Here is a 26730-nt window from a genome sequence, read left to right on the forward strand (position 1 = left end):
TTTGAGGTTTGACTCGAACCATACTCAAAAGTTAAATTAAATATTTTTTGAAATGCTTTCTATTATGTTTGTTGGAGGAGCTTCAACTTGTGGATCAAAACACAATTGGTAATCAAAAGTTTATATAGATTTATTTTTATTTGTTAACTTTATCATATACTAAACAAACTTTCTCTTTAGATTTTGTATTTAGCCATCAGAGTCCAGCTATGAAAATCCATTTTTGATGATGGTTTGGCCAAAGAATTTTGCTAGGGACGAGGAAAGGGCAAAAATAAATTTTGTGATCTAGTGCCTTGCGATGTCATCACAGGTAATTTATATATCTTATACTTATGATGTGTTGTAAATTATGAATAAAACTAATATATAATTAATTCCAGGAATTGCTTTGAAAAATTTGCCGCATGAGACATAGTTTGCTGTTTTAGAGGCTGCAAAAAGCTGGCTGCGACGTGCCAATAAATATTATACAAGGTATTTCTGTGAGATGTGTACTATATGTTTCTCCTATTTACAAAAAAATCATGATTATTGACTGGTTAGTTGTATCAATGTTAGTGCAAAATTTGTGCTGTGTACACATTTTTAGATGTAAAAAACCAAGTTTAATATTCACTCGTAATGACATCAATTGTGTCGATATATTTGGAATTAGAGATTATTTTATAAATCTCTGTCTATTTTGATTGATGTATCGCTCTTAAAGAACTTACTCATATATATATATATACATATATATGCATTTATTCATTTGTTTTCTATTTCAGGAGAGAAAATCAACCATAAACTAGGATTGAATGCCGAATTAATTATGTTTTTAATATTGTAAAATAAGTTATTTTGAATTAAAGTTGTATATATTAAATTTTGTTATAAAATTATCTCAGGATTTTGTTATTTTGTAATAAAAGTTTACTTTGTGAAATTGTGTTCTTTTATTTTATTTTTAATCCAAATTTATTTTTCATCTAAAAAGTAAAAAACAATTCCATAATTATATCCTATTCATGTCCGGTTTATGTCCGGAATATCCCGCGCGGGATATCCTACAGAACGTCCCATAGGTGCGACATATTAACATGTTTCGGATAAGATCAGGATAAGCGGGATATCCGTAAGGCTATCGCAGGGACAATGAATGTCCGCGCGTGGATATCCTGTGGACGTTTTCCAGGATGTCTTGTGTTGTCTGGGTGTTACTCGATAGTGTTTTCTCACTAAATAGTAATCGAAAATAAATATTAAGTTCGTTTGCCTTTATATTTCAAAGCAATCTGAAAATCTTGGTACACCTTAGAGAAAATTAATGTGAATGCATGTGTATGTTTGCATTTTGAGAGTACGGATCAACCGATTAGAATGATTCATTTAAAATTCAATTCCTATTGTCGGCTAAACGAGCAAATCTAGCCATATCAAAAATTTTCTATTTGTAAGATAATTTTTTACTATTTATTTATGGTTTCCACAATTTTCTAACACCTCTCTGAAAAAATCTATGTAGTACATCTGATCAATTTGCAAGTCGTCACGCAATTTGTCGCCATATGAAAATGTGGGTCATTATTTTTTGCAATATATTGCGAATGACACAAATATGCTTTTAAGGGACGATGATGCATTCATTGTTATCGGCGTCCTAGATCATTAGAAAAACTATAATTTTTATAAAAGAGTGCAGTGGAAAATGGGTTAAGATAATTAAGGGCTGAAGTAACTACATTGTGGATGTGTATGAAGACGATATGTGACTGAAACATAGAATTCTAAATAAAAAAGAGTGCGCAGTAATTAAAGTATGACTTGTTTACTATTGTACGAAATGGTGATTCAATAAAAAATAAATGTATCTTTTATCATTCCTTACAATTTGATTTACAAAGGCACAATGACCCTTCTTCACACAGCGCCTAGCCAGGTTAAAATTCTTTTAACAGAGTTTCTTGACCCGAAAAGGGCTCCTAAATGTCTGCAACGCAGTTTAGTTTCTAGAAAAGAAGGGATGAAATACTTGTACGGATTATTGTACTCGTATAGAAGGGTGCAATAGTGTATATAACACTACCCCTTCAAATATTACTATAGTACATATAGGAAAGTGTTGGGGAAAATCATAACCGAAATTCTTAAGCACAACAAATTTGCTCTGTTTTTAAATTCGATTTCAAGTATACCGAGTTGCTGTAGGGCTTTATATTGTTAGACAATATTATAGATAATTTAGTTTTAATTAAATTTGTCTTTCACATCATCGAAATTGATCGAATAGTTTTTGAACTGGAAATAATTTAACAAATAAACGCGCTATAAATGCAACTTGCTAAATAAACTAAACTATTGGTGCAAATTTTGTTTTCAAGTACGATTTTAATCATATCGGGTTGCTTTATGGCTTTATGTTGTTAGACAATATTTAATTTTGAATAAATTTGTCTTTTACATCATCTAAATTGATCGAATGGTTTTTGAACTGTAAAATATTTGACAAATAAAAACACTTAACCGCACATTGCTAAACAAAATTTTACAATTGTAAATTTATTTACAACAAATTGCAAATTCTGTTTTCAAATTCGATTTTAAAGTATACCGAGTTGATGTATGGCTTTATTCACTAGACAATATTATAGATAATTCAGTTTTGAATAAATTTGTCTTTTACATTATCGAAATTAATCGAATGGTTTTTGAACTGTAAAATATTTAGCAAATAAAAAACTCTTATCTGCATATTGCTAATAAAATTTTATAATTGTAAATTTATTTACAACGAATTTGGAAATTCTGTTTTCAAATTCGATTTTAAAATATATCGAGTTGCTGTAGGGCTTTATATTGTTAGACAACATTATAGATAATTTAATTTTGAATAAATTTATCTTTTACATCATCGAAATTATTCGAATGGTTTTTGAACTGTAAAATATTTAGCAAATAAAAAACTCTTATATGCATATTGCTAATCAAAATACTATAATTACGGGTTGTAAACTGTTTTCAAATTCTATTTTAAGTATATCAAGTTGCAGTAGGGCTTTATGTTGTTAGACAATATTATAGATAATTTAATTTTGAATAAATTTGTCATTTACATCATCGAAATTATTCAAATGGTTTTCAAACTGAAAATAATTTAACAAATAAACACGCTATAAATGTAACTTGCTAAATAAACTTGGTGCAAGTTTTGTTTTCGAGTACGATTTTAAATATATCGTGTCGATTTAGAGTTTTATGATGTTAGACAATATTGTATATGATTAGATTTTGTACAGTTTTTTTAAATATTTTATTTAATTTGGATTAATAATTTAAAAGTTACAAGAGATAATATGCATGAAAATACTTTTAAAATTGTTGTACTAGTTACACGCGAGCATCTGGTGTTGTCAAAAAATATTTTGCCATTTTTGTTTTTCAGAAAATAATTATAAAGAAACGGCTTGGCCGATCGTAGCACAAAACTGATAAACTCTATTCTACATCCAGTTACATCGAATGACTTTTAAATTTTTGAAATCGGTTCAGCCGTTCTTAAAAAAAAGTCGACCAAAAGTTCAAATTTTGGCTAGAACATTTTTTTGACAAAAACATTAACTTTTCCTTCCGGGAGTTAATAATACATTTTCTATAAGTCTTTCTTTTTAATACGAACATTCATAAAATTATTTCAAACTTTCCAAAACTTTGAGTTTTCTTTAACAAATTTAAATTTAAAATATATTAATATAATATAGTATTTTTTGAACATGAACTTTTTCTGTATTTTCTGTTTTTGTTTGTGTAAAATCATGTTGTGCTATAAAAAATAAAAAATTATCACTCAATGAATTATTTTTTAATATATATTTTTCTGAATGCTTTAGCAAAAAAAAACAGAAATTGGTTTTTGAAGAAATAGAAGATCGTTATTTATTTATATATAATATATATTAATTGTTAAATTTAATACTTAAATTATTAACTAAAATTCTAGAAGACCTTTCTTAAAAAAATTTATTCGGAATATTTTTCATAAGTATGCAATAAAAAATTAATTTAAGTTTTGAATGATTGGTTATTAATTTGTTAAAAAAAAGATTTTATTTTGTAACAAAAATGATTGATTTATTTTTTTTAATCATGGCTTATTATATATTTATATATTCTAAAAAAAATTATACAATGATTTTTTTTTAAATTATTATATTAAAGTACACAAATAAAGTCGAGGCAAAGTTATATATATATATATATATATATATTTATTTATTTATATATATAAATAAATATAAATAAAATATAAATAAAATATATTTTAAAATTCTTTTTCTCTCCAGAGATTAAATCTATTTCTACACAAATTTCTCAGTTCTCATTTGACTAATTATTTACCCATGCTCTCTTTGTTATCAAAATAATATCCAAAATACACAATTCCATTCTAATGAGTATATTTCCGTCTGTTTCAGTGAAAAGCAGTGACTAACAGGGATTTCTGTCTGATGGTCCGCATTGCCGATAAAAAATACACAATGTCGGACGACGAATCGACCCACGCAGTCGACAAAGGTAAATAATAATTTTACTATTGTATATCTATATATTTATTTTGAAAATTTATAAACTGAAAAAAAATGAAATAATTAATTTTTTTCCCAGGTGAACCAATGCGGTACGATCCCGATTTTCGAGGTCCCTTAAGGAACAGATCCTGCACGGACGTTTTTTTCCTAATTTTATTCATAGTTTTTCTGATTGGATGGGCAGGAGTAGGATTTTATGGTAAGGATAACAAACTTATAATAATTTGTCTGATAATTTCAAGAAAATATAAAACATAAAATAGTAGCAAAGATTTAGTACAAGGTTTTTAATTAAGTTCCATTTTTGTTAACTTTGATGTCAACAAAACTGATTTGGTTCTGAGTTTTCCCAGGTGTAAAATCAGATTTCCTTTTAAAGTTTTTTATGACCTTTTGAATAATTTATACCTTTTGTGCATATTTTTTTCTGATATTTCCTATCAGGTGCCAATTAACACCCATTTTACAGATTTTTTTTTGAGATCCGATAACAATTTACATCTTATTTTCCAGATTTTGTCGAGTTTTTTCTGATTTTCCTCATTAGATTTCAACTTACAAACTTTTCCTCGATGATTTTTATTGGGTGTCAATTTACACTGTTTTTCTTGATGTTTTTGAGAACCAATTTACCCTTTTCTTTTGATTGTTTTGATGACCAGGTGTCAAAATACACGCTTTTTGTTATTAAGCCCTTCAAAAATTAAGGAACTTTTTGGACACATTATTGACTTTTTGAGAAGAAATGTTAATTTAACATTTTTCTTAGATTGTTTTGATGTTCAGATGTACATAATTATTTGCATTTTTTTAATTTTTTGAGAATAGATGTCAATTTACCCTTTTGCTTCGATGATCACATGTTAATTTACACATTTTCCTGATATTTCGATGACTAGATATCAATTTACTTAATATTTTTGGTGAATGGATTTCAAAATGCATCCGGCCTCTCCTTGAAATTTTTGAGAAGAGATGTCAATTTACCATTTTTCTTAAATTGGTTTGATTATCATCTATCATAATATATAATATTCTATATATCTATCATAATAATATTTTCTCCTGATATTTCTGGTGATCAGATGTCAATTTACACATTTTTTGCTGATATTTCTGATGATCAGATGTTGAAAAACATAATTTATTTTGATTTTTTTTGGAATAAATGTAAATTTACCATTCTGCGTTGGTTGTTTTGATGATCAGATTTTAATTTACACATTCTCTTGATATTTCTGATAATCACATGTAAAAAAACACAATTTTTTCAGATTTTTTGAGAACAGACATCTAATCTACATTATTTTCCTAGTTTTTTTAGATCAGATGCAAATTTACACCTTTCCTTGATTTTTTTATGTTCAGATACCAAAATACACATTTTCTCTGGTATGTCTGATGATCAGATATCAAAATACACCTTTTCCTTGATATTTCTGATATCACATATGTATTCACACTTTTTTCCCTAATACCTCTGATGATCAAATGTTAAAATACACATTGTCTTTGATTTTTGGTGATAAGATATCGAAATACACCCTTTTTCTTTACATACTTTTCTGTAAATTTACATTACTTTTTTGTAAATTTACCCAACTTCCTTGATTTTTTGGTGGTTAGATGTCATTTCATACATTTTTCTTTAAATTTTTTGATGATCAGATGCCATAATTCGTGTTTATTCTTGATTTTTTTGAGAACAGATGCTAATTTACCCATTTTTTGAGTTTTTTTTTCAGAACAGATGTCAATTTATTCTTTTTCTTTGATTGTTTTGATGATCAGATGTTAATTTACAGATTTTTTTCTGATATGTCTGATAATCAGGTGTCAAAATATACCAATTTCCTTGATTTCTTTGAGAACAGACATCAATTTACATCATTTATCTATTTTTTTAGGACAGACGTAAATTTACACCTTTTCTTGACTTTTTTATATTTAAATGTTAAATTACATACTTTTCCCTGATACTTCTGATGATCAGATGTCAAAATACACATTGTCCATGATTTTTGGTGATCAAATACATATTAATATCTTTTCTCATTTTTTTTCATGATCAAATATCAACTCACATTTTTTTCATATCATTGCTTTCCTTATCAGATGTAAAATTAAACCTTTTTTTCTCAAATTTTTCTCAAACATATGTCAAATTACATCTCATTTCTTGATTTTTTTTAGATAAAATGATAAATCACATCTTTTGCTTGATTTTTCAAGATTACATGTTATTTCACACTCTTTTTCTTTGTCAATTATTAACCAGATCTGTTATTCAACTTCTTCTAGATTTTCCACACAACCAGAACTTATTTTTCAATTATTGATAATCATATTGTCTTGATATTTCCAATAACCAGATATCATTTTTTTGCTTTGTCCTGATTTTTCTAATATATAATATCCAGATCTTATTTTTTAATCAGATCAGATGTTAATTTATACATTTTCTTGATAATTTTGAGTACAGATATTCACCTTTATTTTTTGCTTATTCTGATGTTCAGATATCAATTTGCATCCTTTCTGCCTTGTTTTCTATCAACCAGATCAATTAACCAATTTTTCTAGATTTTCCACAATTTTTACTTGATATCATTTTTCAATTCGTCCAGATTTTTCTGATAACCAAGGTACATTTTCTAAATATTTCTATTTTTTTTGTTTTTTTTTTATTTATATATATACATTATTTTCATATCTCAGTCAGACAGAGGTGCCTGGTATGAGAGATTATGAAAAACAGTTTTCATATTTTTTTCTGAATCTATTTTATTTTTTTTTCAGCTTTGAAAAATGGAAGCCTGAACAATATCTTAGGACCAACTGACAGCCTGGGAAGAAAATGCGGAGTCGACTCCGACGTTCTGGACAAACCCTATCTTTTATTTTTCGATCTCATGAAATGTGCCAAACCAGGAGTTGTCATCAACGGTTGTCCAACACCACAGGTAAGGGAAATTTAGATATTTAGCCAATTGGTAAGATGTCTGACACAGGCTGGGCAAAGACTTATACATATATCTTCTTAGATATTTTATTACTTACTAGATGACTCGACAGATGTTGTCCTGTAACCACATCTACCTTTTTTCAATATCTTATACAAATAATTACTGTTCAGTTAAAAATAATAATTATTGTTTTTCGAATTACTATTTACACCAATATATGAGTGAGTTAAATGTAGAACTGCTTCAAATAAAATGATGACTCTCAATTCCCACAGTTAACACTTTAATTATCCCTTTAACAAATATTAAAATATGTTCAATAAAATTGTATATTAAAAATTATACACTGCAATTTATATATATTATATTTTTTCTAACTATATTTCTATAATTCAAAAAATCCTAAAAAAATCCCATAACAAACTTCAGAAAGATTTATCAAAATCCGAATAATCGTTTAGGAGGATTATCCTTTGATTCTGACGCTTTAGTTAGAAAATGCTTGTATGTGAAAAAGAAAAGGGCTGTTTTTAGGGTTTTCCCGGCAATTATTCGATTTTTTCTCGCCGTAAGAACCATTCTTGGACTTCAAAGAACATTTAAAAAAAAAAATTGGCCAAATCGGTCCAGACGTTGTTGAGTTATGCGCTTACCAACACATTTTGCGATCCATTTTTATATATAAGATTCATTAACTTCCCGTAGGGCAAGTTATAGTAATCGCAAAAAAATCGAAAATGAAAATTTTTATATATCTTTACGCTTCAGAGGTTTCTGAATATTTTGGCATACCTTAGAAAAAATGGATGTATGTGTGTGTGTTTGTGTGCGGATACAAATTTTCGTCGACGATTTCGGGAACACGGATCAACCGATTTGAATAATTCAAAAAACATTCGATTCGTATTGATAAGGAGACGTGCTGATTAGTTTTTGTCGAAGGCAGGTCTAGCCGTTCCGAAGATACGGGGCAAAAAGTGCCGAAACGGTAACTCAGTTTTTAAGAGAACGGAGCGTCCGATTTGCATAATTCAAAAAACATTTTACTTGTATTGACATGATGAAGAATTGATCAAATTCATGAAGGCAGATCTAGCGGTTTCGGAGATCTAATGAAAAAAGTAAAAAAAATGCCATTTGGCGGTCAAAAATGATCATTAGACATATGCACATCAAATTATCAGATACTTTATAGAGATTTTTACAATAAGTATAAATTTTGTTTACATTCCTATGGGTTCCGTACCAATGTTTATCCGTTAGACGGCGACGCGGCGCTTACGCAGTACGATTGCTTTGAAAAAAAGTTCAGAATTTCCAAACTATGCCAAAATAAAGAAAACTTTTTTTTCAAACAATTTTCTAAATTTCAAAAATCAAAAATCTAATTTTTTCGAAGTAAATTTTTTTCAAAAATGTTAATAGCTTTTAAAAAAGTAATAATTTTTGGTGCGGGAAGTTCCAGCAATTTGCCTTAAGGCACGATGCCTGAATTGCCTTAAGACAGAATTTCACTTACAGCTAGTTTGCAAATGCGTTTAGACTGTGACTATACGGGAGCACATTTTCAACTTTGTGTAACCATTTAGGCAACTATTTTTTTTTAATTTAATTTGTAATGGAATGACAATTGTTAATGTTCTGGAGATAAATCAATTGATTTATGATTTACATTTGATTTGCTCAGATATAATAAGATAGCTAAGAAAAAATAATGAAAGTTACAGTATTCGTAATGATATATTTGAAAACGTTTAAAATTTCTCGAATATTTCGTTACGGTACGGGAAGTTCCAGCAATTTGCCTTAAGGCACGATGCCATACACCACTAGTTTTTAAATATAATATATATTTAAGGTTGTCAAATATCTCCCTTCCGCCTTTTTGTATTATAAACCAAGAGCAAAAAAGCGGAAGGGAGATATTTGACAATCTAATATATAGCCCACAGATTTTTTTCAAGAGGACTCAAAAATACAATCATTTACTGTTTGTAAATTGTTAGCCATAACTGTTTTTCCCCGTTTTCAGATTTGTGTCCAGGAATGTCCATCAGACAATTTCGCCTTCGACACTCATGTGAGTAGGACAACTAACGTCAATGAAATTCGGCAAAGACTATTTTGTAAACCAGAAATTGATAAAAGAAGCCAAATTGTTGATTTCGACTCTGCCAGAAGACTTGTGCAAAATGAGCAATGTGCTGCCTGGCATTTGAAGAGCCAACCTGGTAAGTGGAAATATATTTGACCAAAATTTTTAAAATATTTTTGTAAACTTCACGTTTCGGTGGGCTTTTCCGTCATCTTCAATTTTAAAAATTAAAAATAAATTTTTTTGTTCATCTTAACGTTTCAAAGGTTTCTGAACAATTTGGCATACCTTAAAAGAAGTGTGAGCAAGGTCCACACACGATTGAAGTAAAACTGTTTTGCTATCGTATGAGATCATTGGCACTCGACTCGAGCGTAATGCTTTTCCGTTGCATTTTCCCAGATTTACTTCCTAGTCGCGCCTACAGAAGTTTTACTTTAAAAAATGGTGTGTGTATGTGTGTGTGTGTCTGTGTTCGGATACAGATTTTTGTCTACTATTTTGGGTTCAATTGATTAGAATGATTCAATTCAAATTTGATTCGTATTCATAAGGAGACGTGCCGATTAGTTCTTGGCAAAGGCAGGTCTAGCCGTTTCGAAGATACTGGATAAGTGACTAAAATGGTAACTCAATTTGTGAGATAACGGAGCGTCCTATTTTGAATGATACAAAAAAAATTCATTTGTATTGACGGAATGAACATCTATATTGCTATCTATGAATCTAAGCTCTCGGCAAATCGGTTTACAAGACTTGATATGAAATACGGAACCCTATTGCTGTCATTATTATGATATTATTACAAAGACCGTCGAGACCTTTCATTTGATACCCCACATGCCTATATTTGAAGAAAAACTTCTCAACTCTTTTTTGAACCTTAGTTCTGCAAATAAATTCTCGGTTTACAAGACTAGATATAAAATACAAAACTCTATTGCTGTCAAAGGTTTATTATTATGATATTATTATAAAGCCCGTCGAGACCTTCCATTTGATATCCCACATGCCTATATTTGAAGTAAAACTTCTCAACTCTCTTTTGAACCTTAGTTCTGCAAATAAATTCTCGGTTTACAAGACTAGATATAAAATACGGAACCCTATAGCTGTCAAAGGGGTATTATTATGATATTATTATAAAGCTCGTAGAGACCTTTCATTTGATACCCCACATGCCTATATTTGAAGTAAAACTTCTTAGCTCACATTTGACCTCGAACTCTGCAACCCATTGGTCTGCTTTTTATTATCTTTTCTATCTTTTGGACTATTTGTCGTAGAGGAGTGAAATATTCGGCAAATTTGTACAAAATTAAATAATCTATAATACTATGTATGTAACTATGCTCTATGGCATCTCGGTTTACAAGACTAGATATAAAATACAGAACCCTATTGCTGTGAAAGGTCTATTATTATGATATTGTCATAAAGCTCGTCGAGACCTTTCATTTAATACCCCACATGCCTATATTTGAAGTAAAACTTCTCAACTCTTATTTGACCTCGAGTTCTGCAACCCGTTGGTATACTTTTTATTATCTTTTCTATCTTTTGAACTATTTGTCGTAGAGAAGTGAAATATTCGGCAAATTTGTACAAAATTAAATAATCTATAATACTGTGTATGTAACTGCTCTATATCAACTCGGTTTACAAGACTAGATATAAAATACAGAACCCTATTGGTGTCTAAGGTCTATTATCATGATATTATTATAAAGCTCGTAGAGACCTTTCATTTGATACCCCACATGCCTAGATTTGAAGTAAAACTTCTTAGCTCAGATTTGAACTCGAGTCTGCAACCCATTGGGGTTACTTTTTATTATTTTTTCTGTCTTTCGAACTATTTGTCGTACAAAAGTGAAATATTCGGCAAATTTGTACAAAATTAAATAATCTATAATACTGTGTATTATACGGCAACTCGATTTACAAGACTGTATATAAAATACAGAACCCTATTGCTGTCAACGGTCTATTATTATGATATTATTACAAAGCCCGTCGAGACCTTTCATTTGATACCCCACATGCCTATATTTGAAGTAAAACTTCTTAGCTCACATTTGACCTTGAGTTCTGCTACCCATTGGTCTACTTTTTATTATCTTTTGTATCTTCTGAACTGTTTGTCGCACAGAAGTGAAATTCGGCAAATTTGTACAATATTTAATAATCTATAATACTGTGTATGTATCTATGATCTATGGCAACTCGGTTTACAAGACTGTATATAAAATACGGAACCCTATTACTGTCCAAGGTCTATTATTATGATATTTTTACAAAGCCCGTCGAGACCTTTCATTTGATACCCCACATGCCTATATTTGAAGTAAAACTTTTCAGCTCACATTTGACCTTGAGTTCTGCAACCCACTGGTCTACTTTTTATTATCTTTTGTATCTTTTGAACTATTTGTCGTAGAGGAGTGAAATATTCGGTAAATTTGTACAAAATTAAATAATCTATAATACTGTGTATATAACTATGCTCTATGGCAACTCGGTTTACAAGACTAAATATAAAATACAGAACCCTATTGCTGTCACAGGTTTATTATTATGGTATTATTATAAAGCCCGTCGAGACCTTTCATTTGATACCCCACATGCCTATATTTGAAGTAAAACTTCATAGCTCACATTTGACCTCGAGTTCTGCAACCCATTGGTCTACTTTTTATCTTTTCTATCTTTTGAACTATGTTGTGTATGTGTGATCGGATACAAATTTTCGTCGACAAATTTGTGAACACGATTCAACCGATTTGAATAATTCAAAAAACTATTCAATAAATATTAATAAATTAATAAATATTGAAACACTAAATATTGAAGATGATGGAAACCTACTTCAACGTACAAGTTTAATAAATTGGCTTTGTTTATTATTATTTATCTAATTACCGACTAAAAATTAACAAATTATTTTAATTGTCCATGTCTGTGCATGATTACTAAAAATATTAATCCAGAAAAAAACTGCACAACCAACCCCTAAAATAAACCAATAAATAAAAACTACTTTGTTGTCTGTCTGATGTTTTGTTAGAATGTAATTATTTAATTCTATGTTTGATCATTTATTTATCAAAATTTTTTGTAGTCTACAAAAATGTGATTGGTATACCCGTTTAAAAAACAGAATTTATGTAGGTATTTATTAAATGTTTAATGCATGTATTTATAAATTATATATATATATATATATATATATATAAACAATTTATGTTGTGTCTTATGGGCGCGTTCATTTTTTCCTCGTAAGCTTTTTCAATTAGCACATTTTTGTTAATTCGTTTTAAATTCGAACAAAATCGCTTTAAGTGTTTTTGCTTTTGCAAAGCTTTATGTAACAAGTGGAATTTTTTTAAATAATTCTTCAAAATTTATAATAATTTCTACGCTAAATATTGCCACTTACACAATAGGCCGTAATAATTTTGTAAATAAAAATGAAAATAGCTATTTTCGTAAATTGATTTTTTTTCTATTATTTTTGTACAAGTTTATAATTTATTTTGGAAACTGTGTACAATTTTTTGTTTGCACTTATTACGTTCAAAATGTTACTATAAGTGTAATTGCTATCGTCGGTGACCTGTTTTGTGTTGTCTGGATACACTAAGGAAATAATATTAAGCGTTTGGAAATAATTGATACTACGCTGAAGTTGCTTATATAAATGAAATAGGCGTGTTATTTGTTATTTTGAAATTTTGTCTATTTGAAGGTTAGGTTTCGACAGTTAGGAGTGTCAAATATTTAATCTAAAGATCGTATAAACTTCATAGCTGAATAATTTTAAAGAGAAATTTTTATAATTTATTACCTATAAAATGGTATAAAAAAGTGGTAAGAGGGTCAAAATTTTTATTAGGGTTATGTATAAAAAAAAAGATTTGTACATGATGGGATAACTTTGTACAAGACAGGACAATTTTTTAGACAACTGAAAAGACTACTTTGTATAAAACTGGACAATTTTGTAGACAACTTTGTAGACAATTGGACGACTTTGCGGACGATTTATCAAATTTTTAGACAACTGGACAACTTTGTACAAGAAAGGACCACTTTGTAGACGACTGGAGAGCTTTGTAGGCGATTTGTCAACTTTGTACAAGAAAAGACAACTTTGTATAATACTGAACAATTTTATAGTCAAATGGACAATTTTACAGACAATTTTGTAAACAACTGAATAATTTTGTAGACGATTGGACGACTTTGTAGACAACTATGGACAACTTTGTGCACAATTTTGTAAAAAACTGAATAATTTTGTAGACGATTGGACGACTTTGTAGACAACTGGACAACTTTGTAGACAACTGGACAACTTTTTAGACATTTTTTTAAAACACTGAATAATTTTGTAGTTGATTAGACGGCTTTATAGTTGATTGGACGACTTTGTAGTTGATTGGACGACTTTGTAGACGATTGGACGACTTTGTAGACGATTGGACGACTTTGCAGAGGACTGGACAACTTTGTAGACGATTGGACAACTCTGTAGACAACCGGACAACTTTGTAGACAACTTTGTACAAGAAAGGACAACTTTGTACAAGACACGACAAATTTGTAGACTTTGTAGACGATCGGGCGACTTTGTAGACGATTCGTCAAATTTATAGACGATTCATCAAATTTGTAGACAACTAGACAACTTTGTACAATAAAAACCAACTTTGAATAAGACACGACAATTTTGAATAAGACATGACAATTTGGTAGACAACTGACAACTTTCTAGGCGATTTGGCAACTTTCTAGACAATTTGGAAACCTTGTAGACGATTTGGCAACTTTTTAGACAACTTTGTACAAGAAAGAACAACTTGCCACAAGAAAGGACAACTTTGTACAAGACATGTCCATTTTCTACAAGACACGACAACTTTGTATAAGACAAAAAAAATGTAGACGAATGGACAACTTTGTAGATGATCGGACGATTTTGTAGACGATCGGACGATTTTGTAGAAATCTTGACAAATTTGTAGAAAACCTGACTAGAAAACCTGACAATTTTGATAACGGTGTAGAAAATGTAACAACTTTGACAGCTTAGTAGAAAATTTAACAACTTTGACAATCTTCTAACAACTTGTAGGAAAACTGACAACTTTGTCGAAAATCTGAGAACTTTGTAAAAATCTAAAAACTTTGTAAAAAATTTTACAACTTTGTAGAAAATCTGACAACTTTGTAGAAAACCTGACAACTTTGTAGAAAACCTGACAACTTTGTAGAAAACCTGACAACTTCGTAGATATCCTGAATGATCTGTAGAAAACTAAATAGACTTGTAAAAAATTTAACAGACTTGTAGAAGACTTGACGGTCCAAATTACCTTCACATTACACTTCTGAAGTACTAAAAATTACAATAACAAATTAGAATTTTTCATTCAGATTTAACTCCGAGTTATAAATCATGAATCATTAATCTGGATGTAGGATATAAACGTTAAAAGTAAAATTGTGCACAGTTTGTTCCAATTTTATGCAAAACCATATACAAGTTTTATTTAAAATAATTAGCGATTAAAATTAGGGAATGCAATACCGATGGAAAATTTCAATACCGGTATTTCGGTAAATTTTGATTTTAAAACCGGAATACCGGTAAATTACCGGTATTTTTTTTATCTTAAACAAACGTAAACAAAATTGAAAGTTACTACTACAAATATGAAAAAATGTATATACAACTACAACTATATTCAACTAAACAATAAAAACAATAAACTAATAAGTTTATTTGTTTTAATAATAATTTAACAAAATTATATCCAATTTAATTAATTCATTATCACTATCGAGTATATTGAGTACTTTTCACCAAAAACAAACTTATGAGTAAGAAAGACCAAAAACTCATAAAGATCATATTACATTATTATAATAAACTGTATTGTCTGTATCCGATGTGTTAAATTAGCATAATCTCCAATATTTAAAAAAAATAATTTTCTACACTAATTTAAGATCGGATACTTTGTCAAGATAAATAATAAGTTACTATAATTGTTGAATATTGTTATTTAAATCAATGTGATGCTTCTATAGTATTTTAAACTTCAAAACGTTTTCGAAAAGTAATATTTTATAATTGTAATAAGAAGCAAAAATATTTAGTAATTATCATAATTATTATGTATAAAGTTAGAAAAAAATAAAGATTATTCAGAGGTAATCTGTATGATATAAAATATTTTGGCGCAAATATCACTTAAAAAAAAATCGTTACATTTTTACATAAGATGCAACAAACATCATTATCTATCAGTCCAATTCTATTTATTGTAACACGATATGAAGCCCTTTGGAAAGCAATAAATATTCAGTTTAATGACGAGTTGAGATAATATTTGACATTTGTTTATCGTATAGAATCACTTGAAGATATAGCTGTTTATGCGATTATGGAATTTAAAGATAAATTTGCTCCGAGAAATTTGAACTGTAGTGTATTATGTATCAAATAGCGCTTATGTAAAAATACCGAAAATACCGGTATTTTTGGGATAAATACGGGTAAAAATACCGCCAAAAAATTGGGCGGTTTACCGGTAATTCGGTATACCGGTTTTGCATTCCCTAATTAGAATACATCACCAACGTTGTCACGTTTCAATAGTCTGTTCAACCTTGCACATCTAGAGAGCATATTTTCCTCCTCAGTGCACAAATCAAAATCAGCACCCATTCATCCATCCATCATTCCACCACAAAATTATCATTTATCTCAAAAAAGTGCTGAATCGTTGCTTGAGCGAGCTGCCGGCATCCGAATGTCCATTTCCCGGAAGAAGGAAATTGACTACGACTACCACGACGACGACTGCTAGGCCACTTTTCGAAGAAACCAAGGATAAATTATCTTGTGAAGACAAAAACAAGGCAGGTCTGAAGATTTTGGAGAAAAAAGTTACCATTTTGGACTCCTGGTTGGCGAAGATTCTGATCAATTCGTTGGCGGTTTGGTACGAGGAGGAGTATGAGGCGCAGAAGGTTTGTATAGAAGGGAAAGGACTTATGAAGGTCTATTGCTGGAAAGTAATAAATAATTTGCGTAAGGAAAAAAAATTAGGAATGATAATTTAGTGCGGTGATTGTAGGCACTAGGGTATTTGTAGAAAAACTGCAAGAACAGATTTATTTGTAGAAAAATTGTTCAAATTTTAGGGGTACATGTAGGATAATAAAAATTGCATTTGGTAAAGTAAAGATCCAAAAGTGCAAAGTTGAAACGTTATTTTCACTCTTAAATAATCATTAGGAAGTTAAAGGCAATGTTGAGAATTGTTGATGATGAACATCAATAAGTAATGAACGACAATAATGAAAAATTAAGGCTATATGTAAGTTAATACTAGAAATTATAGACATTTTTAAATCAATAGAAAATCCATGGCACAAAGGATAATCGTATACATATTACCAAATTGATTCGATTTAACAATTTTGTAGAAAATCTGATAACGTTTATAAAGTCGGACGACTTTGTAGGCAATTGGATGAGTTTGTACACAATTGAACGACTTTGTAGATCACAGGACAACTTTCTAGATAAATAGACTACTTTGTAGACTACTGGACTACTTTGTAGGTTACAGGACTATTTCGTAGATCACAGGATAACTTTGTAGATCATATGATAACTTTGTAGGGATAACTTTGTAGATAACAGGACAATTTTGTAACAACTGGATAATTTTGTAGACAATTGGTCGACTTTGTTATAGGACAACTTTGTAGAAAACTGAATAATTTTATAGACAACTGAATAACTTTGTAGATCAGAGGATAACTTTGTAGATCACAGGACTACTATGTAAACATCTGGACGACTTTGAAGACTATTGGACTCTTTTGTAGATCACAGGACAACTTCGTAGATCACAGAATAACTTTGTAGGGATAGCAACTTTATGGATCAAACGACAACTTTGTAGACAACTGGATAATTTCGTAAAATTGGACAACTTTGTAAACAACTGGATTATTTTGTTGACTTTTCAGTTGTCTGGACTACTTTGTAGACAAGTGGAAAACATTGTAGATCACAAGACAACTTTGTATACAACTGGGTAACTTCGTAGACAACTGGACGACTTTTTACATAAGTGGGCGACTTTGTAGATAATTGGACAATTGTGGAAACGATTGGACGACTTTGTAGATCAAAGTACAACTTTATAGATCACAAGACAACTTTGTTGGGATAACTTTGTAGATAACAGGACGACTTTGTAAACAACTAGATAATTTTGTAGACAACTGAACAACTTAATGGAAGACAGGACAACTTTGTAGGCAACTGGAATTGGATAATTTTGTATACAACTGGACGACTTTGTATACAACTAGACGACTTTGTAGGCAACTAAACGACTTTGCAGAAGAGTGGGCCACTTTGTAGACGTTGGATAGCTTTGTAGAAAATCTGATATATTTAAAGACAATCTGACAACTTTGAAGAGAATCTCACAACTTTCTATACATTGTTTCTAGAACCTTACAAGCTTGTAAAAAACAGATTAAATTGTACTAAATCTGACAATCTTGTAACAAACCTTACGACCTTGTAAGAAATCTAATAAGCCAGTAGAAAATCTGACAAGTTTGCACAAAATCTGACCTGGTAAACCTGTAGAAAACTTAACAAGCTTGTAAAAAACCTAACGACGACCTTCGATAAAATATGACGATTTTGTTGAAGATTTACCTGACGACTACGTCTTGTAAAAGCTGGATAACTACATAACTACACTTAATAAGAAATCTGAAAATAGCAAATTTAACCGAATCCACTTTGTGGACAATTATTGCTACTTAATAATAATTTACTACTAGTAAATATATATCTATATATTATATATATGTGTATATATATGTTATATATTATATATTTATATATATATATATATATATATATACATATATATACATTCTTTATAAATATAAATGTGCATGTTGGGTTAATATTTTGTAAATAAATCTGCCATGTGCTTGTTGCTTGCAAATATCATCTTTAACATTTAACATCTAACATCCTGGCATGTTGTTTAGTGCATTTGAGTGATTTATCAGAATTTTGCATGATGGGGTCTGTTATCATCCAAACTTTATCATTGGAGATTAAGGTAACATGTGTATGAAGAATCGATTACATAAACAAAAGAATAATTTGTCATATTGTTAAAAATTGAAGTCTGTGTAAACATAAATAATCAACGTGTATGTTATTTTTGTTAACAACGACGAGGCTAACTTCAAGTCGAACTCGTTGACAGGTTTTAGGGTTTAAAATTTTGCTACACCGTTATAAGCAACTTCATTTATATCCTAAACCAATATAAATCGACTGGTATTGATTAAGTAAATAATTTGTTATTAAAATCCTCTAAAATTTGTATTTGAATACAATTAATGTAATTATTTCTAATTTCTATTTCGTACAAAATATGTATTTGTATGTACACTATTATAAATGCATTAAGGGGACATTTTAAAAAAATACATAATTGGATGTAATGAATGAAACAATAATTTTTGGGTTTGGAACTATGCTAAAGCGACCGCAGCGCCTTATACAACTAAACCAGGATTGTGTAATATTATTCAAGTGTTTATGTAATCGATTCTTCAACTAATAATACTAGTATTAATTATTTATAATTGTAAATAAATGATCAAATATGGTATCCAAACATATGTTTAATATAAAACGGCCTGAACCGAAAAAACACATACCTATCTAAAGCATTTTAGCAAATTTGTTTGTATTTAATTGTGTATCACAAAATACAAGAAATTAATATACAAATTATATTCTAACATTACACAACACTATATATATATATATATATACATGTATATATATATATATATATATATATATATATATTAGGTTGGTCCTTAATATGGATTTTTTTCAATTTTTTGCCCCCAGGGGCTCAAATGCTTCCAATTTGATAAAAAAAATTATCTGAAAGTTTTATCTCTCAATATCAACATTTATATAGCCCGCAATTCAATTAAAAGTTTCGTATATTTATTTTAACTTTTATCATTAAGTAAATTCTTGCGCCATCTGTGATAGCAGACTTGTAACTTTGATGGCAATTTATTACCGATAATTTGAGTGACAAAATCACAAATTAAATAAATATTTTATTGCAAAATTAATTTTGATGCCATAATCACTAAATATTTTGTTAAACAGTCCACATGGATTTAATTAGAGGTTAAGTGTTTTATAAATATTTTAAGTGTCATAATATTTGAGTTCACAAATGCTATCACAGATGGCGCAAGAATTTACTTAATGACATATATTGATAATATATAAAACTTTTAATTGAATTGCAGACTGTCAATATTAAGAGCTAAAACTTTAAGTGAATTTTTTAACTTTCCGAAGGAGAAGTTTGTTTTCATAAAAAAAATCCGATTCGCTAATTATAATTAGCTAATTATTACATTTATATATGTCGTTCGACTTTTCAAGCCATTCCGAATCGAATGAGACTAAATTTGGAAAAAGTATGTGTGTGTGTGTGTATATGTATGTGACCAGATTTTTTGCCGTAAATCGACGTTTCCTCAAAAACGGCTATACCGATTTCAAAAATGTAAAAGCCACTCGATGTATCTCGATGAGGACTATTGTTTGTCAGTTTTGTGCGACGATCGGCCAAGCTATTTCTTTATAAATCGCAAAAAGTGAAAAAAATTTTGTCTGCGTTTTAGCCCGCAATTCTGAATCGATTTTGAAAATTCAAAAACCGTTCGAAAGATTGATTGGGAATCGTGCTGATTAGTTTTTGGTGAAGATCGGCCAGGCAGTTTTTTTTTGTAATAAAGTGTTAAACAAATTTTTTTGACGATTTTCATGATTTTTTTTTGGGGGTAGATACCATAGTCTTCTAGATCATACTAAAATATTACGGCACTACGGCAAGTCGTTTAATTTTAAAAATTCTTCAAAGTTTGCAAAAATTAGTATTGTCTTTTTGGCATTTGTCAGAATTAGAACTTTCATCGACGTTTGTTCAAAAACGCCTGAACCGATTTCAAAAATTTAAAAGCCATTTGATGTATCTCAATGAGGACTATCGTTTGTCAGTTTTGTGCGATGATCTGCTAAGCCGTTTCTTTGTAATTTGGAGAGAAGTGTTAAACCTTTCCTCCACATTTAAGCTCAAACTACCAAATCGATTTTAAAAAATCCAAAACTGTTCGAAATATATTAGTTGGGAATGATACTGATTAGTTTTAGGTAAAAATCTACCGAGCCGTTTTCTTGTATTTAACTGTTGAAAAAAAAATTTAAGCCGATTTTTATGGAACTTTTTTTCAGCGATATATATCATGGTCTTATAGAACTTACTGAAATATTACAGTCTTACGACAAGTAGTTTAATTTTAAAAATTCATTGAAGTTTGAGGAAATGAATAGTTTTTTTGACGTTTGTTAAAATTGAAATTAGTCAATTTACTTGGTATAACGATAGAGTACTCGGTCTTAATGAACATAGTGAATCAATAAAGTCTTACGGAAACTGGTTCAATTATAACATTTGTTGATTTCTGAAAATTTACTTTTAGAAAATATTCCGTGTCAAAGTGTTCGTTCGTTTTCAATTATGTGTAATAAATCCACTCGGAATACTTTTAATCAATCATAAATTAATTTATTTTTTATTGATTAGGTCGATTAATTACACATATCGGGAAGTTCATGTAACTTGCCTCAAGGCAAAATACCAAACCAACTAGTTTAAATTGAATTCAAAATGAAATGACGATTGTTAATGTTCTGGAGATGAATTGATTTATGATTTATGATTTATATTTGATTCGCTTAGATATAACAAGATAGCAAAAAAAATGAAAGTACCAGTATTTGTAATAATATATTTGAGAAAACGTTTAAAATTTCTCGAATATTTCATTATTGTACGGGAAGTTCAGCAATTTGCCTTAAAGCAAAATACCAATACCAACTAGTTTAAGATTTGTTTAACCTGCTGATTGACGACACACATACAGTGTCGACACGTACACAACAAACAAACTCAATCCTTTTCTCACATCGACTTTTGTCCAATTACCATTTTCACTCACACAACATTATTCACATACACTAATACACCTATAAAAAATAATTTCATCATCACATCACAAATCTAAATGTAAATTTTTTCGGTTCAGTGTCGCGTCGGTGCATACCGAACCCTGTGAATCGTACCGAACTGCACATCGAAGGATTCTCGCCGGATTCACTGAGGAAGGCATTGCGAAACGTCAAGCGAATGGCAAGGGCGAACGAGGTAAGATAGATAAAGGAATTTGGGGAAGGTACTGGTGGTGGATAGATTGAGATTGAAGGGATGATTTCTTTGGGTAAAATAGAAATGTTATTGTAACGCTCTAACTTCGTATGAATTGGTAGTAAAAACTGTCAAAAATGCTTTGTATTTGCTGTGCGTTCAGGAGTTTCATACATCATACCTAACCTCAGGGGCGTTGCGTGCCTGGGCGGGGCCCCGTATCAAAATTTGTTTGGTGGCCCCTTCAAGAAGAATTTTTTTTTACAAAATGTAAAACACATAAAATTAAAAAAATATTTATTTATGAATTACTAGCTGACACGGCAAACGTTGTTTTGCTAATTAAGGTATATTTTAAACAATTTCTAGAGAATCAAAGATATTAATACTTTAAGTGTATAAGGATGTGTTGTTTCTATGCTATGTACAATGAGGTAGTATAAAAACAATAAACTCCATTAGTTCGTCTATATTCTGTCAATACAATCAAACTGGAAGTTTTATACACTTTCTATAGAAAACATAGTATAATCCATCCAAGTCTTTTTTGGTCTTTCGACTTATTGATTACGTTTCAAGATTTTTTCAGATTCTTTTTGGATTCTGGATTTTGTGTATAATTGTAAATAATACTACTGAGCTTACAAAAAAATTTCAAATTTCTGCGAACAGAGATAGAAAATGATTTAAGTATTTCTTCTTTGACCTGCTTTTTGAAAAGTTTCTAGTAACATTCGATGAATTAAAGTAAATTTAATAAAAACTATATATGTAGAGCAGGGCGAGGCACAAAGGTCCAATTTGACTTTGAGCAAATATAAAGTGTATTGTGAAAACCATAACAATTATATCACAACAAATAACAAATTTCAAACGAAAAATTATCTGTGGTATACTGTGGAAATGTGCTTCTTTTATGTTCCAAAAATTTGTTATCTAGATCTTTTTATCATATAGGCGGGGTAACTTGAAATGGACAGTTTAAGTCTTATTTTAATTTCAAAGGATTTTACAAAATGATTACATTTTTAACTAATGCTAAAAACCTACCAACGGAAGAAAATACTTTTATTATGGGTAGGTGGTAAGAGCTTTGCTTACTTTTGCTGACGAGGGGGATGGGGGGGGGTAAATAATTGTAATAAATCTGCTTACGTAATACTTGAACGATTCCTGATCGCACGGCAACTATATTCACATTTTTTGTACCAAGAAAGAAGTACAAATTAGCGTTGCCATAACAACGTCTATGTTACCGAATTGGTCCCTAATTAGAACTATCAAAAATTTTATCCAAATACTAGCATTGTTCAAATCATTTCTTCTAATATCTTGAAAAAAAATTTTTTTTGACTAGAAAAATTATTTTGTTGAATATAGGTGTCTTATTCCTTATAGGAGTGTTATTCTTTACCTTATCAAAAAAAATCTATAAAAATCTACTCGTATTTTTTATTAAAAATAATTATTTAGTCAACAATGAGCAAGGTGGATTTCTTAACTAAAGTCTATAACTTTTTCAAACCTTTTGTGACAATTTTTACTCTTATTTAATTATCTTGTAGTTTATCTATCCTCCAGAATCTTGTAAACTTCTAATTTTCAATTTAACTGGAAGTCATCTGCACTTTTTTTAAATTTGGCCTTTCAATTTTTTCTTACGATAATAATGAATATGAACCGAGGAATTTGAAAAAAAAAACTTATTTATTTTTATGTATTTTAAAACTTTATTATTATTTATATTAATATGTAAAATAAAAACGAAAAACAATATTTTGAATTACTTATAATCGATTAAAAATGTATGATTGGCTACTACAATTGTGACGTCACAATGTTTAAACAATTTCATGGCAAGCGCAATAATATATATATATATATATATATATATATATACATATATGTATATATATAATATATATATATATATATATATATATATATCGTTCAAATTTTTGGTTTGTATCATGTTTTGCATTTTATCACCAATTGTATTATAATTTATTAGATTAGATCATTTCATTTGTAATTAATAATCATAATCAACCATATTAATTATATACACAATTTTTCGAAGTCATAATCGATTTTAATTTATCATCATTTAATATCATCGATTAGATTTATATCATTTAGATTTATGTATAGGGATGAGACTGAAGCCGGTCTCCACAAAAAGTCTTTTCTTTCTTTCTTATGTAATATATTTTTTCATTTTTTTAACAGATCATTGCATTGTTTACAACTTTGGAGGTCGGGAGTATTTAGAATATAATGTAATAGCATGGTTTAGTTATAGTTTTTGTGGATTTCAAATTATGACGTGAAATATCTTACCAATACACAAAATTATTAATATAGTTGATAAATATTGTCACAATATCCATATGAATATTGGATTTTGCCAATGACTAGAAAATTAGTATTGTCAATAGTAAGTACAGTATTAATATCGATGTAACATAATGGCGTCAATATTAAGTCAATCAATATTGATAACTAGAAGATATATATAAACCAATTTTTTTCTAGGTTATTTCAATTTTGTACCAAAAACCAGTTAGTTAATATTAGCTCCATATTGATTATTAGAAATTTAGTATTTAGAATGTACAATTTAGTATTGCCAATCCACCTGACTGATGACTGGCTTAGGAGGCAATCTGATATTAGGTAATACTTTACGTACACTTTTTAGCAAACGACACCAAAAGGGATAAGGTCGAAGGCATTCTGCTGTTTCTCTCACTCAGAAAGACTTCACACTCTACATAATGCATTTCTCGTGATTTTTTTGTATATACCCCTATTTCTGCCTGTCTCGTACATTTTTCAGCCACTGGCATTGAAAAGGGATGATATCGAATCTAGTCTCCTGTTTCATCTAGTAGGGATGAAAGCGAAGCCAGTCTCTTGTTTTTCTCACACAAAAAACTTCGTACGTCTACATACTGCATTTTTCGTGATTTGTCTGTATCTACCAATATTTCTGCCTGTCTAATGCATTTTTCATCAACTAGCATTGAAAAGGGATGAGGGAAAACCACGTAAAAAAATCGAGCTAAGCACACTACCTCGTAGGTGGCGTTCAAACGTACTTTTCAAAGTGATATATCTTTAAAAGGGTGGCTTTGAGCAAAAAAAGTATCTTAACATTTTTTGTAGCTAATTGTATGCTCTACAATATTGTCTTAAGTGATTTTGCGATAAAACTGACCATTTAGCGTGCCATATTTTTAGCTCGCATCGGAACGATGAGGACTTTTGAGATTTTTTTTATAATTGTATTTTAAACCATTTTGCCGAATTACAGCTCATTATAAATTATTGTAATCTTGAATGCGTAAATTGGCCGGGCTATTCGTCAAAGTTTGAAAAAATTAGTTGCTTTTTTGGGCGTTTGTCAACATTAAACCTCTCATAGATGTTTTATCAAAAACGCCTGAACCGATTTCAAGAATTCACAAACCATTGGATGTAAATCTATGATGACTATCGTTTCTCACTTTTGTGCAAAGATTGACCGAGCCGTTTCTTTGTAATTTGCAAAAGAGTGTAATTTTTTTTGTCCACGTTCTAACCCACAATCCTAAATCGATTTTAACAAATCTCAATGTTTAGATTTAAGGGGCACAATTATAGTGTAACCGCCTAAAAAGGTGATTTTTGGGAATTTATATTAAAAAAACTACTTTATCAACCATTTCAAAATTTTAGGAATATATTTATACATGTTTTAAGAATACACAGTAAATTTTTTGAAGAAACAATTTTAATATTTTTTAAGTTATCGTCGATCTCCAACGGTGCGACAAAAAAAGGCCCTTTACTGCTGCAGTGATTCCGTCCTACTTCGTGGATGAAATTTAAAAAAAAATCTCGTTAAACTAGATAATATTGTCTGCAAAATGAACTACTATAAAAAAACAAATCAAAAATTGAGAAAATGACGGCGTTTTTTTAAAAAAGGCAAATTTTACCCAAAATTTTGGTCGTTTTTAAACTGCCAAAATTCGATTTTTGATCCGATCAAAAAATCAATAGTTCATTTTGCGGAGAACTATATATAGAACATGTAAAAAAAATTGATAGTGATCGGATCATTTGTTTTTGAGTAATCGCTGCAGCAAATTCGGAAAATGCTGTTTCGGGAAAAACGCGTTTAAAGATAAAATGATCGTTATACTATATACCACATATATACTCTTTAAATGGCTGTGACTCAAAAACTATTTAAGATATCGATTTAAAATTTTGGTATGTTATTTTTAAAGGTATAACCTATCGAAATATGGAAAAATTGAAAAATCGATTTTTTGAAAATTTCACACTAGTTGTGCCTCGTAATTTAAAGCGAAAACTTGAATTGCGAAATAAACAGTTAAAAATGTTATCTAAACATATAAATCCTAATTTCGGTTGATCCTAATTATTAAATCTATCGGGAAGTTTTTGCAATTAGCCTTAAGGAAAAAAAATTCAAGGGATTACACAATCATATTTCTGTAGCAAATGGCACGGAAGAGGGATGCGATCAAAGTTTTCCTCTTACTTATCCTTTGCCTAAGTCTTCCTATGCACAAAAATATCTAGTTTTTTTAAATATAAGTCGAATTATAGCAACTTTGATTTTTAGCCGAAAAATTTTCTACTGGTCCCCCCTTTGCGAGAATTGTCGATTTTGTAAGATTGCTATAAAATAAAAACTAGCATTCAGAGGGGTCTAATAA

General features: G+C 29.5%; 1 protein-coding gene across 1 annotated transcript in view; it reads left to right on the top strand.

Moving 5' to 3' along the window:
• LOC113373346 (CTL-like protein 2) overlaps positions 1-26730 on the top strand; it is a 52619-nt gene that overhangs the window by 13310 nt on the left and 12579 nt on the right. The window contains exons 2-6 of the mRNA XM_026613657.1: positions 4455-4554; positions 4645-4767; positions 7368-7531; positions 9567-9765; positions 21879-21997. Of these exons, the coding sequence (XP_026469442.1) occupies positions 4488-4554; positions 4645-4767; positions 7368-7531; positions 9567-9765; positions 21879-21997 (672 nt within the window). The 5' untranslated portion in view covers positions 4455-4487. The remainder of the gene's footprint in view (positions 1-4454; positions 4555-4644; positions 4768-7367; positions 7532-9566; positions 9766-21878; positions 21998-26730) is intronic.

This window comes from Ctenocephalides felis, unplaced genomic scaffold, assembly GCF_003426905.1.
Source record: "Ctenocephalides felis isolate EL2017-DRISC unplaced genomic scaffold, ASM342690v1 CF-g0.4_SCAFFOLD_00845, whole genome shotgun sequence".
Lineage (NCBI taxonomy): Eukaryota > Metazoa > Arthropoda > Insecta > Siphonaptera > Pulicidae > Ctenocephalides > Ctenocephalides felis.